Raw genomic sequence first — 19,162 nt, forward strand, 5'->3', positions numbered from 1 at the left:
GAGCCAGAGTCCGAGGCAAGTAGTAATTATTTTACCCCTTGTAGCAGAGCCGTTTCTGTGATGTGGAATTTTCTGACCCCGGATTGATGAGGTGCATACAGATTATTGAATTTAAGGTGATCTATGAGTTGCTGAGTCGCTGCTTTTTCGGGGAGTTTTGAAAAGAATGGCACATTTGTGATTGATCTGTAGTTGCTGATGAAATTGTGTTCCAGGGTATGCTTCTTTGGTGCTGAATCACTGTGCGGTCGTTGTGTCGAGTCATCTGCTGCATGCACGTCAGTGTTAATGTTGACAGCACATTTTGATTTAGTTTAGTCATAGTCTTTTGAATAAAATTCAATTTAATTCTAGTCATATTTTAGTCATCTGAAAAGTTTTAGTCAAGTTTTAGTCGACTAAATATCACAAGACTTTAGTCTACTAAATGTACACTTGATTTTGTCCACACAAAGAAAAGTGTGGCAGGCCTTGGTGGCGACATATGGCTGATTTTACTCTTGGTTGCATGCTGGAAATAGCCGATTTACAAGCACTCAACGCGTCACGCGAGATGTTATCTTAGTTTATTTTATTTTTACTGTATTGTTATGGATTTTTTGTTGTTTTTTAACCTATGATGATACTGAATCATGTTATTGTCTCCACCAGGCCGAAGGCATAGGGAGAGAGTATGTTTTGCACTCCGTCCGTCCGTGTGTTTGTTTGTGTCCGTCCGTGTGTGTGTCCGTCCGTCTGTGGACAGCTAATCTCCGGCACCATTGGCTTGATCGCAGCCATACTCTGCACCTCTGCCCCAAGGTTTTCACATTGGCCTCTTATAGCGCCACCAGGAGGCCGCTTTGTGCAAAAGAAAATTTGGACTGTACACCTACAGATTTTGTCCAAACATTACGCAAATTGGTACACAGTCTCTCTAGTCTAGAGCCATTCAACGAAATGGGTTTATCACATTTTTCAGACTCCATCCTGATTGGCTAATATTGGCTTCCAAAGTTCGCAAGAGTGCTCAGTTTCAAACAAAATGCCGCAAATCATGAACACATCGTGTGATCTCCGCAAAATTGTGCACGCACATTCCCACTAGGCCGAGGAAGAAAAACCACCGGAACATTTTCAACTCAGCCTCATGGTGGCGCTATATCTGGCCGATTAGAGTTTTCAACCTCTAACTGCATGGATCTGTGTAAAACTTTGTATGCACACTCCCTAGAGGCCAAGGAAAAACCTTTGCCTGGAATTTTTCACATCTGCTCTTTATAGCACCACAACATGTAAAACACATTTTCTAATATTACTCCTTCAGATTTTATCCAAATTTCATGCAAATCGGTACACATGCTCTCCATAGTCATGTGATCAAGACGGGTTTGTTTGATTTCTCATAATCCATCCTGATTGGCAACGATTGGCTTCTAAAGTTTTCAGGAGTGGCCCGCTTTGTACCCGTTTTGTGCAAATCGCCACAACTCCTCAACACAGCGTCCGATTGCGGTGAAGCTGCATGCATATTCCCACTAGGCTGAGGAAGAAATGCCACTTGACAGTTTTCAAATCAGCGTCATGGTGGCGCTACAACAGGCCAAGTCGCGACACACACACACACCCGAGCGCAACCAAACACAAAAGTTCTACTGGATCTCTTCTCCACTAGTCCCTCCCTAACATTTTAGTCAAATGTTTTATTTGTTGACAAAATTGTCAACACATTCAATATTAGTTATTTATTTATTTATTGACAGACCTCCTCAAGGACTACACCCCTGAGCGGAACCTGAGGTCTTCTGACATGGAACTCCTCACCATCTGTCACGCAAAAAGGCGGACCCTCGGCGATAGAGCCTTCTTTGTGGCAGCCCCTGCCCTCTGGAACTCTCTCCCCTTGGAGATTCGCCAGACTACTACATTGGACTCTTTCAAGTCTGCACTGAAGAGACATTTGTTCACTTTGGCTTTTGGCAACTAGTTTGTTTGTTTTGTTTTTTGTTTTGTAAAGCGTCCTTGGGTTTCTTGAAAGGCGCTATATAAATCCAAGTTATTATTATTTATTATTATTATTTAGTTTGTCAGTGAAAAAAAAGGTAGTTGAACATTTTTCATCATAGTTTTAGTCTGCGAAATGAACAGTGCTGTGCGTGCATGATCTCATGGTGTCTCACCAGCAGGTTCTCCATGACCTTGACCTCCTCATTGACTTGATTGAGGATCTTCCTGCAGAACTCTGCACTCTGCTGAACGAGCTCCTTCTCACCCTGGTCCTCTGTGTGTGGGAGACGCAACACACAGACACACAAGTTGAAGCTGCGTTAACCACATGAGCCATGGCATCCCTGTAGAGTAGCTCTTTTTTTGATTATTCCACTTGAAAAGTATCAGCATGCACAGTACCTCCGCTAGTGCATACGCACAAGACGTGTGTTGCGTAGGGCAACGCGCCGAGGGGGGCAACAAAATGTGCCAAAAAGTGCCAAGCCAATCCTCATAATCGATTGAGAAATGAGGATAGTTATTAATCGAATTTAACAGGTTGTGTGTCCAAGACGTCCACAGACGTCCTGGGAAATCCCGCTATGTAGTGCCCAAGACGTCTTGTTTTTATATAAAAATAAAATGTCAAAAAAAAAATTAATGTAAAAAGTGGGCACCCTGGGTTACTTTTTTGAAAGTGTTGTGTGGGCATACATTGTGTGTTGCGAGCGAGTGCCCGTGTGTTCTTGAGTTGCATGCGTGCTGCTCAGGGCTGAAGCAGCCCCTCTTCCCCACCCGGTCTAGAAGTGAGTTTAAGTATTAATTAGCACCAACATTAGGACAAATCGAAGTTATCAAACGGCGAAAGTAGCCGATCTGCATGAGGAAAAGTCAGCTCTCTTGTTTCCTCGTGCAGAAACATAACGCGTAGTAGGGCAACCAAATGGTCAGCGAAGTCCCTGGGCATGCAGACACACATGGTCCCACCTGTGCTCTTGGCGATGTTCTCAAGCAGCAGGGGGTACTTGGTCAGTCTCTGCATCTCTATGGGAATGATGTCCTTTAGCTGCAACCTGCGGCACTGGGGTTTGCTCTCTGCCTCCTAGCGCACGCACACACACACACACACACACACACACACACACACACACACACACACACACCAACACACACACACACACACATAATCAGAATGAATGCATGCGAGACAGATCGAGATAACTAATCTACTCTATGTTAACTTATTTCCATCATTACCTTCATGGTCTAAGGGGTTTATTGTCAGAGTTTGTAGATGCATTATAGGCGTTGAAATTCTTGTACTTAAAGCTTCCCAACAGAGTAAATTAAATATAAAGGCCTGTAAAATAGTTCTGCATGTCTTTTGAGTTTAGAACTATAGCACACATTGTGTGTCTGTGTGTGTTTAGCTTGCATGCATCTCTCTTTTTGCGTTTTCACTTACCCGTGTGTGTTTGTGTGCGTGTTCGTGAGTGTCTATGAGAGACTTTGATGAAGGTAACTTGGTAAACAACTGGGTGTGTTTGTGTATATGTAATGTACATTATGTCTGCTAACCAGTATGAAAGAGTTGCAGCGTGCATCTTTCTTCCGATTGATCTTGATCTGGTCCAGCGCCCAAGACTGGTGGCTGCAAAACCGAGCAGTCAGTTTCTGGAACCACTCCCCCTCTGTACCGCCAAACTGAGAACAGAACAGAACACACACAGGAATACTCATTAGGTTTGGAACAACATGGTAGTATTATAGTTGGGATTATAATTGCTACTGCCATGCAGCCTGGGCTGGGCTATAGGAAATGGCTTTTCAGTGCTTTATCATATGCTTCTGCTACAGATATGGAAATAATATGATACATTCAGACCGGTATACAATTACCTTACCAAACAACTCACTTTACAATAGACTAGATGGAGCTAATACAACTGGGATTGGGATCTGTATTACCATGTGAAATTGCTTTCAGTAATAACTTCAGTACACGCGCACACACACACACACACACACACACACACACACACACACACACACACACACACACACACACACACACACACACACACACACACACACACACACACACACACACACACACACACACACACACACACACACACACACACACACACACACACACACACACACACACACACACACACACACACACACACACACACACACACACACACACACACACACACACACACACACACACACACACACACAACCCCAGTGTGGTGCATAAACAGCAAATAGCAAGGTGAGAAAATTATGCAGATGGAAAGCACATCAGCAATGGCAGGGAGCGATGAAGGAAACGGGTGGGGAGACATGCCAAGGACACAGGGTGAGGAGAGAGGCTGAAGAGACAACAATAGAGAGGGACTCACTCTGTTGAGCAGGGTGGTGCCAATGTATTTGACGATGAAATTGTCCTCCACGCGCAGTTTCTTCAGATTCTCATAGAAGGCAACTGGATTCACAATTGATTGAATACTTTATTAGTCAGAAATGTTAACGGCACGTGGTACAGTCAGACATTAATGCTAAAGGGATAACACAGAAAAAGACCTGGGTCCATTGTGTCCCTATTCAATTCATTGTAGTATAGAAAAATGAACACAATACATATTTGTCATCAACAAATACAAAACACTATCTATACAAAGGAGAAATGACATCTCCTTTCAATGGAAATGTACATTTACCTCCCTTTGTGGTCTCCTTTTCAGGCCAATTTTGGTGGCATTATAGCAGAATGAAAACTGTCTCAAGTATGTTCTAAAATTGGTTAGAACCAGATCATGGACTGTTGTGGCTGTGGGACGTGGGATGGGTGTCTCATTGAGGGCACTGTCCCTTTAATAATCTTGAATAACATTTTTATTTGCTTAACCTCATCTTGTGTTGATTGTATTTCTATGAAAGGCAGACAACATGCTTAACATTATGTTAACATTACTTATAATCCATCTATCGTACCCTGTATCACACCCCTTTATCATTTTCTTACGTTTTAATTATGTTACCCATTTTATTTATAATACAAACAAAAAATAAGTAGTGCATGTAGGGATAGAGGTACAGTATGTACTCACAGTGCATGTCTATAATCTCGTCCAGGTTGGGGAAGATGGTGGCCAGTTCGGTGACCGTGAAGATTTCCTCCCTCTCCATGGGCTTGGAGAACACCGTCTGCATGACAGTCATCATGCGCACGTGGGCGTGCTCTGTTGCAAACAACTCTGAAGGAGCATCAGGAGGTAAGAGGAGAGTCAGTCAGTCTTTGGCCTTGTGTTTCAGTTCATCTAAGGTGATGTTTGCATCAGGGAGGCTCTTTGGGTCTCTTATCACACCTGCATAGATTCAATTACTTTTTATCATTTCACAGCAGTTTCTTTTCCCCTTTCTTTCATTTTATTTTAATCAGGTTATTTTATTGTGCAAAAAAATAAAGTGGAAAAGTGGAAGACCATATAAAAACAAAATAAATCTTCTGTTTTCGGACGTGACAGCCTCTTTAAGTGACTGCATTCACATTCTGCCCTAATCCTATGTGTAACATTGGAACAAAATGAAATCAGATAATGAGGACAAGAATTAACATAATTATTATTGCTTTGGATACAGGGTGCATGCAGAATTGATTCTGCATCAAATCAACGTGTTACAGTCTGGAGGTTTGATCACTTCCTCTTCCGTATTTGATACGAAAGCATAGCGTTGCTATAGGGAGTTCAGATTGCATATTCGCAGCTAGATGAAACAGTTTGAAGTCCTTGGATGACGTGTCGCTTGCCCAAAATAACCACATGCTACAACTTACAAGTTCACAATTAAGTCTGGCCCCTCTCAATTGTGGGAGGACTTCACGATATTAGTATTGCTACGCAAGGCTAGCGTGGATGCAATGCATTGAAGCTCATTGTAGATCAGCAATTTTCGGCACACGGCATAGCACTGACGTATGACAGAGCATTAAGCATTACAATGTTGCAGAGAACATTTGCAGCTGTCCGAATTTATTAGATCTGTGATCTGAATCTTTTTTTTTTTAATGTTCATAGCATTATGTGTTATGTATTGTGCTACCATTGCCATCATTACTTGGTGGTCTAGTAACTATCTGCTATCCTGCCACTGGCACGTTATCCCAATTGTGTCATTATAGGCAGGGGGGAAGGGGGTGACTAAATCAAAATAGTTTTGTTTTTTTACTTGTTTAGATTTTTTTGCGGTGAAGTGGTTAAAGTTTCACCTCATGTCCACCTCCTTACCGTTGATGACCTCCTGTCTCTTGGTCTCCTTCTTGGTCAGGCTGGCCAGAATGTCGGAGGAGGCCGACTCCCTCCAGTTGGGTGGGTCCCGTTCCAGCTCCAGGAGCCGGGGATCCATCTCCTCCAGCTGGGGTGGGGGACTGGTGGGGGAGGCTCCAGCACCCTCCATAACAAAGAGCGGCCCGTCCGTGCTGAGGACAGAGGAGGGAAGAGGGGCAGGGTGGACAAGTTAGGAATAATGTAAGGGCTGTGAAAGTGATCTTGGCATGATGTACAAGTTCAAATATTGTTGATCATCCTTATCTGTTGCTTCTGTGCTCTGAAATCAAAGATTCTGCCAATGTGTGGGGGAAAAAAACAAGCAACCAGAAACAACAGATAACACATGGGCGACAATATCTGGACCATCATGACCCGGCAGCTATACAACTCAAGGATACTAGCAAATTTCAACATCACTAGTCAAGACATTGCGTGAGATAATGAGTTAATTGAACGGTTGTTTCAATGGTTGTTCCAAAATGCCCTAGCCCAGCTGATAAAAGAGACACCTGATGTGACAACATTTGCATGAAATATTATGAAGTTATTAGGCATCATGTGACTTTGACATAAGAACAATAACATTTTAGTGTCTGTAATGATTCTTTACTTTTCAGAAAATGAATAATGACCATCAACTCTCACTTCTTGTCAGAATGATGTAGTACTTTTGGATTCAAAACCTTCAAATAAGAAACTGCATCCTCAGTGCTTGAGTTCAAGAAAAAAAGACCAAAGACAAAATCCAATGAAAGCTATAAATTAACCTTCTCCTTACCCAGGATCCTTTACCGTTTTACAAGCCAAGATTCCCTTCAGCCTTGAAATCGTATTATCGAACGTTAACATCGACAGTAGCAAGTAGCTTGGAATGATTGACTTGTTTGAGACTAAAGCTTATCCAATAAATCGTTACTGAATAACCTTAATGATCACTCTTCTAAAGAGCTTAAGTGTCAATGCAGTCAGTGGTGACAGTAGACTGTTATTCACTGACTACCCGTCACCATTAAGGTCAATAGTTAGCGACAGAGCCATCTCACAGCCGATAGGAAGCTGGTACTGTTGAATTGACAACCTGTCTGTCCGTTGGTTTATTTCCAACAGATACCAGACCAGACACCACACTGTCCCAGTTTAAGATTAGTGTTAATCGTGATTTAGATCAAATCTGTAGTGTTTTTAGCTACATAGTCTAACGATAAGGCTACTCACAATATTTAAAATAGCTAGAACATCTACCATTTAAAATGGTAGAACATCACCACTTTGAATGATCTGTGTGGATTTGAACCCACAATCTTCTGAATACAGTCCATCATTAATAACTGTATATCTTTCATTTTATGATTTTAGTCCATGTTTTAGTATTTACGGCATTTACTTTTCAACTTTTGAGATATATGGATTTCAAATCTAATTGATCCAGGTGCATTTTAACCCACAATCTCATTATTATCATTATACTGTAAGTCAGGCTTTCCCAAACTGTGGTGCGTGAATGTTCTCCAAGGGGTGCGCGAAATGCAGTTGGGTATAATTGTGCATATGAGATAACTTACAGTGTAAGTTATCTCATATGCACAATTATACCCAACTTCTGTAGAATATTTTGTAAACGCTCCCACTATGACTATGCCCAATTTAGTTTCTGAACAGTCTTCTTCTGAAAGCACAATACATATACACTTCCAATTGGTCTCCTAGTTTACAATGAGACATTCTGGCCTTGCTGTGTGCTTCTCTGACCAGGGAGAGGTGGAGGCGGGTGGTGGTGGAATAAGGGGGTGGAGGGGTCTGTCTGCCTTACAAGTGCTGGGGGGTGAGCGAGGTGGGTGTGGATGGTGCGCCGGAAGGCGGCTGGAGATCGACGTCACTACGGGAGCGGGACTGCTTTCCCCGCGAAGAGCCGCGGCGCCGTGAGGAGTGCCGGTCCACACGTGCACTCTCACTGCGCCCCACCTTCCTACTGTAGGGGAGGGAGGGAGGGAAGGAAGGAAGGAGAGGATGCATGGGAGGAGTAAGGCAGGTATTGGAGGATGTTGGTGTGAGGAATGAACAGGGATGGAACGGAAGGAAGGAAGGAGTGAGGGAAGAGGAAAGATGGAAACAGACAGAAACGGAGGAAATAAGGAGGATAGGTGGGTAATAAGTGTAAGGATGGTAGGAGGAATTGGAAAGAAAAGTGGAATAGGCACGAGACAAGGGTATGAGGGAAGTTATCAAGGTTGAAATATGGAGAGTGAGGTCATGACAGGTGTCAGGAGAAAAAGAGAGCAGCAGATCCATCCATGTGAGGGGCAAGGAGGACGAGGATCAGTGAGGAGTCAAGCATCAGAGGGTCCGAATAACAAAACAATAAGTACAGATCAAATAGGGAAGACATTCCACAGGACAAAAAAATAAACAAATATAGGAGAAGGAGATAGAGAAAATGAAAAGATAAGTAAATATGCATGACTTATGAAATGCATATTGTTAAGACAACATGGACAAATGTTCCATATAAGAATGGGTTGCAATGGTCGAGTGCCTACACGTGAACATTTCCCCAAGAAATATTATGAAAATACATCTACCACAGCATGGTATTAACATAGTAGTCATTAGTAACATTTCATTGCTTCTACTTGATGTATCTACTAGCAATTTTAAGTGTCAACCTTAATGAAAATGTATTAAGCTCATCAAGTTGCCAATTTCTTCCCACACGGTACATGCCGTGCATACACACTGACAAAAAATGAAAAAATGAAAAATCTACTGTTTACGGTGGCATCAAGCTCATATTATATATCCTTACAAGCAAGTTAAGAATACTTAGCCATGCAGCATGTGTATAAGAGTGCGATTGTCCGTATATGTTTTAGTTAAAGAGTCAATGCGTATTGTGTAGGGTGACATACAGTATGCTGTTGTGTTTGTCTTTTAGCTTATGTGAATGAATAATACTGTGTGTGTGTGTGTGTGTGTGTGTGTGTGTGTGTGTGTGTGTGTGTGTGTGTGTGTGTGTGTGTGTGTGTGTGTGTGTGTGGGGTAAGGCCCGAAGCATGTCCGTGCCTCTCAATGCGTGGAGAGACCCACCTTGTCTTCCGTCTGCAAAAACACGGGACATGACATGGTTACACCACCGAGCACTGGGCCTTTAACACAACTGCAAGCTAACAATCGCAGCATGCAAGATATCCAGTTATTGTAGGCTATCAAAGTACTGTACCACAAGAGAGTATCTCTGTGTAAACCACTGCCCAGTGCAATGACAAAGCCCCTGCCACAACATGGAGCCACAAACACTGTGGAGCGAAGCGGGACAGAAGACTATAGACCTGACTGTGATGGACAAAAACATCTGGCGAGGACACACAAAAGCACAGAGGACAGGTAACAAAAACACGGACCTATACTTATTTCTGTTAGCCGTTTGCCTCAACAAAATTGCAGGCGAAAATTAGGGCAAAAACAAGCTTGGTCTTCAATAACAAACAAGAAAGCAATGTAAATCTATACACTTAACAAATCAATGTAGCAATCAATGCCATAACAACAGAACAAAATTCACATGAAGAACCTATCGCTGAGTACTATCGCCAATGTGTGATCAATATTTGTCCATATCATATGTCCAGTATCTACGTGTATATATCCCATTATGTCCATAGTCAAAGTAGATAAAACATTGCACGAAATATACCAGCTGCAACAAAGACAACACAATGAAGCTCTAACATCAACATCAGGATGCACACAACGGTACACACATAAAAGTATGCAAATGTACGGACGGTTAAGTAAAGAGTTGACAGAAAAGAGAAGCGAGTTTTAAGAAAAAGCGAAGGAAATGTAAAGTGTGAGGGATTATGACGGGATGGGGTAAGAGGGCAGGGGGCTCTGGAAGGGAAGACTGGGTCACAGTTCACTGAGTGAGGCTCCGTCTCCAAACTCGAGGCCGTCAGTGGTGTTAGCTTGCTAGCTAGCTAGCAGGCAGCAGGACAACAGCTAGCACACAGCGGGGACAGACTGCCATGGGAGTTTTACCACGCTCCCTCAGCCTTAGCGCCAAAACACTGAATGACTCTGCCTCTGCACTGAGGTTGGATAAACATTATTTTATTTTAACCTAATGTAAGTGTAAGCAAACGAATTAACTCTATATACATGATTGACTATTTATTTTATTTAATTCAGGCTGAATGACTCAAACACTGTGTTCATAATTCTTTCCTGTCACATGACTGGATGTGACTACTTTTCCACCTCTCTTTCTCTAGGTTCTCCTCTGTTGGTGATTCAGGGGAAACGGGCTCCCCAATGGTTGGGACTGTCGGGAAGACCTCACCGCCCTCTGTTAGAGGCAGGGGGTCTGAGCGAATGTATGGGAGAGAGGAGAAAGAAGATGAGGGGAAAATGCAATGAGGTTATTTCCCCGATATATATATCTCTCACTCACACACACACACACACACACACACACACACACACACACACACACACACACACACACACACACACACACACACACACACACACACACACACACACACACACACACACACACACACACACACACACACACACACACACACACACACACACACACACACACACACACACACACACACACACACACACAGTAGATGCTCCCTCAAAACAATCTGTACATCGTCTCTCTACCCAACCAAACGACCTCCAGCCTCACCATCACTGGTGATGGAATCCGGGCTGTTGGCTGCTGCCATGTTGACACCTGACCCGTCGCTGAGCTCAGACCCCGCCAGATAAAAAACCGAGCCGCTACTAGTGCCGGGCTTCCTGAAGGAGGAGGGCATGGCGGGGTCGATTAGAGAACCTTTGGAAGACACCGTCCCTTTGCGCTCCTGGGTGACTTTCTCCTTTTCCGCTAGAGGGAAATGAGCATGAGCAGAAGAGAAACAGGAAGAGTAACATATTAAGCAGATAGTAGTGTTGACTTAGAGGTCTTCACGGGTCCAATTTCAACGACCCGTACCCAAATAGACCCGTAGGAAATGTACCCAGAACCGAATGGACCAGACTGTAGAATAGAGTTCTGAACCCGAAAAGTACTGCAGGCAGCTCGCCTCCCACTGGCCAGAGGAGGAAAAAAAGGGGAGCAGGGGTGATTGACAGCTGTGACAGCCAATCGCCAGGTCCACTCGAGTATTAGTGGAACCGTCATTTCACTGTCGGAGCCCGAGACCCAAGACATGCGGTAGTGGTTCCGACCTGGCTCCGAAGACACTTCTTGTGGATGGAACCGTGACCGAGCCAGCTGTGGGCAGTTCAGAAACCCATCTTCCAGTGACATCATAGTTAGGCAGATTTATTATTATTATTTTTTTTAAACAAGATTATTTTTTTTAGAAATTTAGATTTGTATTATCGTGAGAACGATGGCTTCCATTATCGCATTGTAACTTTTCAGGAATAGAAAGCATTCAATTTCTATTAGCTTGGATTTGATGTCACTGGAAGACCGGTTTTTGAACTGCCCACAGCTCTCCTATGAGACACAGACCGAGTAGGAAAAGAAAGTGTGAATTTATCATGAACATTAGTGAGGATCAATTATATGAAGATAGGTTGAAGAAGTGGTGAAGTCGTCCTTTAAAAACTATGCAAAGTGAGGGTTAGTTTTAGGTGCAAAAGGAACCTCCACAACTCTGAGGATGAAGTGGCCATGTAAGTAAGTGTATAATTGTCCGTTTATTCCAACAGACAATATAGTGCATCTAAACCTAGAGACGAAAACAAAAAGAAAATCAGACCCGTCTGAACTGAACGGTGGAATTATACTTTTGTTGTTATATGTGTATGTGTGTATGCGTGTGTGTGTATGTGTGTATGCGTGTGTGTGTGTGTATATATATATATAGATATGTGTGTGTGTGTGTGTGTGTGTGTGTGTGTGTGTGTGTGTGTGTGTGTGTAATAAAAAAAAGACCCCAAAAAAGCTAAGAACTCAGCTTCCCATCATGCACCTGTGCACATTGTGAAGCTCAACAGCGTCACTTTGTCACCTGTTGGTACCACAAACAGACAGACATACATACATACATGAGGACACACAAAGTTACATGTTGGAGACGGTGTGCCACCGCTCAAAAAACTCTAAATTTAACCCACACAGGTCCCCCCTCCCAACATGATTTGGTACATGCAGACATGCATATGGGTGGATTAGTACAGATGGGACCAGTCTACAGATTGGGGGGTGGGGGGGATGGAGACACAGACCGAGTAGGAAAAGAAAGTGTGAATTTATCATGAACATTAGTGAGGATCAATTATATGAAGATAGGTTGAAAAAGTGGTGAAGTCGTCCTTTAAAAACTATGCAAAGTGAGGGTTAGTTTTAGGTGCAAAAGGAACCTCCACAACTCTGAGGATGAAGTGGCCATGTAAGTAAGTGTATAATTGTCCGTTTATTCCAACAGACAATATAGTGCATCTAAACCTAGAGACGAAAACAAAAAGAAAATCAGACCCATCTGAACTGAACAGTGGAACTATACTTTTGTTGTTATATGTGTGTGTTATATGTGTGTGTGTGTGTGTGTGTATATGTGTGTGTATGTGTGTATATATATATATATATATAGAGAGATGTGTGTATATGTGTGTGTATGTGTGTATATATATATATATATAGAGAGATGTGTGTGTGTGTGTGTGTGTGTGTGTGTGTGTGTGTGTAATAAAAAAAAAGACCCCAAAAAAGCTAAGAACTCAGCTTCCCATCATGCGCCTGTGCACATTGTGAAGCTCAACAGCGTCACTTTGTCACCTGTTGGTACCACAAACAGACAGACATACATACATGAGGACACACAAAGTTACATGTTGGAGACGGTGTGCCACCGCTCAAAAAAAACAAAAAAAAACACTAAATTTAACCCACACAGGTCCCCCCTCCCAACATGATTTGGTACATGCAGACATGCATATGGGTGGATTAGTACGGATGGGACCAGTCTACAGATTGGGGGGTGGGGGGATGGACGGCTGGTACCTTCAGTTTCTGTTTTAGGTTTGACCTCAGCTGAAAGAGGAGAGGAGAAGGCAGGACAGAACAGATTCTTTGTCATACTTGTATACACACGTTCAATTTAAGGTCATCATATTAATTCTAATAATGCCTAAGTGTATTATCCTTTTCAGTATATACATTGTAGTTGTAAGGAAAACACTGACAGTTAAAATGAGCATAATGGAAAATAATAGAGCTTTTTTGTCTGCAGTAAAATGACTTTGCATCTTAGCAAGACATCTTCATTATTGTTGATTTGTGGTTGGTTGGTTGTTTATTTAATTAATTTCATTTGTGCTTTAAAGTTAAAATCTTTTTATATTTTTTATGCACAAAAAGCAATAACTTAATATTGTGTATTTATCATGTTTGGAACTAATATTTCCCCTACTGTGTATCATGCGGGACGAGGTCCAACACAGCAGCAAATACATACCATTCCGGTCTGGAATCCAGCTGAACGGAGATCTGATCTTCGCCTTCGGCTCTTCCTTCTTAGACTGAGAACAGGAAGTAGGAGAGGAAGAGGAAGTTGAAAGAGAAGAGCAGGAGACAAGAAGATGAGAGGGTGAAATCTACTTTTATGTGGGGCTTTTCTGCCTTTATTTGGATAGTAGTAGTGGAGTGTGGAGTGACAGGAAACAGGGGGAGAGACGGTGAGTGACACGCAGCAAAGGTTGTCGTGCTCGGGAATGAAACCCACAACTCGCTTATGTGGTATGCACTAGCCTAGGCCATCGGCGCCCCAGGGTGAAATGTAGTGCGAGTGGTTTTAGAACTGATCAACTCCACCACACAGTTAGGACATGAAGACCGTCTAGAATTCATCAGGCGCTTTGACAACATTTTTATTTGATAGAGGGAAAGGGGACAGTACCATCGTCTCCTTAGCGGCGTCTTAAATACTGTACATAATTTATAAACACAAAACTAAATCTAAATGTCTTCCATCAAAGACTAATTGTAAATTTGCATTCATGATTACTGTCATTCCTATCTTGCTTGTGTAGACATGAACCTCTGGGTTTTGCAACTGCGGTCTTTACCTTCTCCTTCTGCGGTCTCCTGAAAAAGCCCCTGGACTTCTTACTGTCCACCGGCCTGGTCTTCACTCCCAGATGCTTCATGTAGAAGGCCACTGCCTGAAAGATGTGTTGACTACAGGACGGGGATCGAGAAAGAGAGAGGTTACAAGGAGATGAGGTTACAAACCAGTGTTGATTTTGACAGCAAATTGTTATTTAGTTTTAGTCAGTCTTTTGAATAAAATTCCATTTAGTTTTAGTCATAGACTAAATCTACAGTTGAATTTGTGGACAAAGGTGTATTTTGGCAGGCCTTGATGGCTTCATAAAGGCAGATTTTGCACTTTGTTGCATGCTGAAAATAGTCTATCTACAAGCTCACAACGTGATCTTAATATTGTGATATGGATCTAATCACTTAAGCCCAATTTTATGCTTTTGAAGATTATTGAAAATAGAAAACCTAAAAGCTTCACACCACAGTGTGTTGTAAACTTCACAATTTCTGAACATTAAAAAAAATTAAAAAAATAAAATTATTGATATTATAATTATTATCATTAAAAAAATATTACCACATTATCATTTGTTCAAAAGTATTGTAATATTTCATTGTCAATATCGCCCAGCACTAGTTCAAGGCCTCACATGTGTATATCTGACTTAGAGTGTGTGTGTGTGTGTGTGTGTGTGTGTGTGTGTGTGTGTGTGTGTGTGTGTGTGTGTGTGTGTGTGTGTGTGTGTGTGTGTGTGTGTGTGTGTGTGTGTGAGAGAGAGAGAGAGACAGAAGAATGTGATAGCTTTAAGATTTTTCACAATGTTTGAGGAAGGAAACTACAAAACAAAAAGCACAGGCATTTGTTTAGATTAACACATGAACGATGTTTATTTGTGACATTGCATTTTATTAAAATGTCTATGATCTCTACTACCGGTATATTACTTTGGATTTTTTCTTTTTGTTTGTGTATTATTCTATGTGGAGCCCAGGAAGAGTAGCTGTTGTCATTTGTAGCGAATGGGTATCCTAAATAAACAAAACAGTACCATCATGGGTCAATTTTGTATACTTAAAGAGTTGAATTCCCTTTGGCAATCCACGTTTACAGCCATTGTTTGTGTACTAGAGCAGCCCAACAACTTGAGAATCACCGTTTGAATCTACTACATGATGCACATCCCCTGTGCACAGCTGACAGCGAGAGATACAGGGGAGAGAGACAGATGTAGAGGGCAGATAAGAGAGTGGGTTGGGTGGGGTGAAATGTGAGGATGGATAGAGGAGGGAAGGGGAGAAAGCCAGAATGGGTGGGCACTGGGCAGGTGGAAAGTTGACGACAGACAAAGGAAAATTAAGTGTGGGATGATGAAGAGGAGAAAGAGGAGTTGCTCAAGAGAAACGATGGGGAAGGGCAGGGGAAGGGAGGGGACAGAGCGGAGTAGAGTAGACTACCACCAATCACATGTGTCTCCAAGATACCAAGTGGAGATTTGCAGCCAGTGCCATGCAACTATAACCTGACTCCGCCAGATGGGGCAGCAGAGAGTACACTGGGTTCCCCCCTCCTGCTCCCATCTGGGAACTCTCAGGCAGACTTGATGCCCGGCCACAAAACGGCCTGGCCAATCAGCAGCAGCTAGAGGCGGGATAGCTGCTGCTGATTGGCCAGGCCGTTTTGTGGCCGGGCATCAAGTCTGCCTGAGAGTTCCCAGATGGGAGCAGGAGGGGGGACTCTCTGCTGCCCCATCTGGCGGAGTCAGGTTAATGCAACTACGACACTACGTGAACTGTATTTCTGCAAATTTACTACATGAAAGTACCAAAGATTTCAGAAGAGATGCAAGATCAAAAGCCATGCGAGTCAAACAGGATTTCATGTTTACTGTTTAACAGATCATTGTTCAAAGGCCAAAGTGTATTTCTGCACTACATACACGAGTTTGTATATAGGAGAACCCCAAGAAAGAAATATCAGATGTACAAGCTCACAACTAGATTGTAGATATGCCATTTTTCCTTCTGGGTGGATGTGCCTATTTTTTAAATCACATTTCTAAACAAAATGTAAAACATTTTGAAAAATACTAATGATCGCAAGTTCGTAACATTAAAAAACACATCAAGGCTTTATGACTAAAGAGCACCTTCTTTATGGGGATATGTAGTTTAGTTCAGCATATTCAACACAAATTGAGATGCAACATGTACTGAACTCAAGCTACTCTGCGGGAATATTCAGGTGCCATCCATAACACATGGATGCAAATTTGTTCAACAAACCTATGCACACTTTTTCTGAAAGACTGACATTAAGAGGTTTTAATTTCAATACATTTTTATGGGTGGACATAAACATGACATTTCTACGGCTTCATATTGACTACTGAAACTAAATGTCCCATTAGCAAGTATAAATATTATTCATTTCATTTTTAAACGTAACTCACCATTTGTCCTCGTCTGAGACGATGTTGGATCTAAAAGCAAAAAAGACATGTGCGTGCATCAGAGAAAGGTGTGAGTCAGACAGTGCATACTGCCTCATCTTGCATCATCCAGCACTCACCTTTTCCATTTAAGTAGCATTTTTCTTTTCTCGACTGATTCCTAACTGTGTTTTGGGTCTGTGGAACCTGAAGTGACTAAGCTTTTCCTGATCAAACTCAAATTTTATTACAATTTTGTTGTGTTCAGAGCAGAGGCTTTTGAACATATTCTGAAATTTAAAAAAGAAAAGAAAAAAGAAAACAATGCTCAAAGAAACAAGATATGCATCAAAGCATGCACCCCTATTAAACTGCACTGAGAAATGTAAAAACAACCTCAAATGGGTTATTCTGTGCAACAGGTTATCTAATCTTTCTGTTCAAAACTTTTGTCTCTTTAAGTTTTCTGCAAACAGGAGCTCTCAGTCTTGCTGGTAGTGTCTGCGGGATGGAACCAAAGTCAAACAAGGCTCCAGCGTGGCGGAAATTAGTATTTAACTATGTTTTTGTCTGATGCAATGGTCAGGCAAGACTGTGGAAATAGGATACTTGTGTTTTGCTATAAAGACAAAAAGGGTGGGAGGGGTTTCCCCGGGATTTCCCTGGAATATCCAATCAGGAAGTCAGAGGGGACGACAGGGGCCAATGAGAAACAGACAGGGTGAGGTCACTTTGTTGTGGCTGAGGCAGTGCAAAGGGGGCAGGCTGATGGGGTGCATGATAGGGTGTGGGAGAGAGACGGAGTGAGGGAGTCCAGGGAATAGAGGGACGATTGTTTGCATGCGTGAATGGAGTGAAACTGAATACGTCTTTTGTGAGTGGGAGATATAGTGAGGCAGATCATGCAATAGTGTCTGATTGAGTCTAAAACTAGTGTCTGACAGAGTCTGCTTTGCAGGCATTTGAAGTCTCCTCAAGTGGTTGCATCTATGCATAGACTCGGCGTCATGCACAGGTTTTAATTTTCGTTCTTTGCACTCTCTATCCTTGCCTTCCTCTCCCCGGATGGGATGGAAGTTGGAGGGCCGTGTCTCCTCTCGGAATCACTTGTTGCAAAGGATAACACATTACAGTATATCTGAACAATGGGTCAAGGATGGATGAACTATGGATGCCCTATCACTCTGATGCACACTTTTTCGGCAGATACAGCTGGTTGGTGTGCTGCAACACTGGACCCCCCCCCCACCTTCCAGTTGGCATGCTGCCATAGGAGAGCCTTCCTGCCAGCGTGGCAATGCTGACTCCATCTTCTTTCTCCCCCTCCCATTTCTTCCATCTCTTTCCTCGCTCCCTATTCTTCCAATCACTAAACCCCATTTCCCTTCATTAAACTCTGGTCCCCATGATTGTCTACACCTGCTCCTCTGTGTCTCTGTGTGAGGTTAAAGGAATGCAGGATGCGTGCAGGGCTGCACTCAACTGTATCGTCCATGGGGGTTTATTTAACCATAGTGCGGCGTGCCTCTTACTTCATGGGTCTTTTTGTATTTTTTTATGCCGACTTTAGAGCGGACCTGAATACTTGAAATATTCCTTGTCAGATAGAAAGGTCATTCAATGCACATCCACTCCCTTTCCCTCCCCAATCAATGTTTCATGAAATTGCTCGGCCGGGATTGCAAGCAATTGCTCCGTAAAACTTTTTTAATAGAAGTATCTCTCATGGTTTTTTACAGCTCAGTGTGTGGAACGTGACAGTAATATTGCCAGGGGTTTGGGCTTGACGCCCACTGTGAACATCCATGCATAACACGCCAGTGCTCGTGGTTCACTGCAAAACAACGGGATTGCACTCAATACCGAGGATATTTCGCAAATGTCTAAGACAATTTAATCACGGAAAAAGTGATCATGGCCCTCCGGCCTTCATCTACCTTTATGGGAAGACAATGAACATGTACATCACTGTACATGGTCCTTCCTTTGATTATTCTGTACTGTGCACATTGGGTTATATCCAAATTAAATGATGCACTCCTGGCGCTTTTGGATAACACCTTCCAACAAATGGTGTTGGTCGGATGTTTTGGGGTTTTGATTAGAGCTTAATAAATAAAGCTTATTACTATATTATAAGTAGCATGTTGTCACCACAGACTTGTGGATGTTATCGTTCTAATAACACACTGTAAAAACTATGGCTGGCAGAGTGGCCTAGCCCTAGACCAAGTTCACACGTTCAATCCCCAACTCTGCTTAAGCTGTGTGTTCTGCCAGTTTGTTCTTTTAAGTGCATAAGAATGTCTTCTAATGTCTTGAGTTGTAAATATAGTCCTAAATGTAAATATAGGGTG

At 42.5% G+C, this 19,162-nt stretch overlaps 1 protein-coding gene across 4 annotated transcripts in view; it reads right to left on the minus strand.

Annotated features, from left to right (window-relative positions):
* Positions 1-19,162, minus strand: part of arhgef1 (Rho guanine nucleotide exchange factor (GEF) 1) — a 61,472-nt gene that overhangs the window by 14,925 nt on the left and 27,385 nt on the right. For 2 of the 4 annotated variants that reach the window (XM_079503271.1, XM_079503269.1), the window contains 13 exons: positions 16,827-16,856; positions 14,400-14,511; positions 13,790-13,853; positions 13,336-13,365; positions 11,005-11,205; positions 10,563-10,668; positions 8,119-8,277; positions 6,267-6,457; positions 5,088-5,234; positions 4,380-4,462; positions 3,547-3,672; positions 2,956-3,070; positions 2,160-2,260 (listed from right to left, as the gene is read on the minus strand). In XM_079503271.1, the coding sequence (XP_079359397.1) occupies positions 2,160-2,260; positions 2,956-3,070; positions 3,547-3,672; positions 4,380-4,462; positions 5,088-5,234; positions 6,267-6,457; positions 8,119-8,277; positions 10,563-10,668; positions 11,005-11,205; positions 13,336-13,365; positions 13,790-13,853; positions 14,400-14,511; positions 16,827-16,856 (1,465 nt within the window). The remainder of the gene's footprint in view (positions 1-2,159; positions 2,261-2,955; positions 3,071-3,546; positions 3,673-4,379; positions 4,463-5,087; positions 5,235-6,266; positions 6,458-8,118; positions 8,278-10,562; positions 10,669-11,004; positions 11,206-13,335; positions 13,366-13,789; positions 13,854-14,399; positions 14,512-16,826; positions 16,857-19,162) is intronic. The other 2 variants (XM_079503270.1, XM_079503272.1) reach the window with 2 other exon arrangements.

This window comes from Electrona antarctica (genome assembly GCF_951216825.1).
Source record: "Electrona antarctica genome assembly, chromosome: 6".
In the NCBI taxonomy this organism is placed as follows: Eukaryota; Metazoa; Chordata; class Actinopteri; order Myctophiformes; family Myctophidae; genus Electrona; species Electrona antarctica.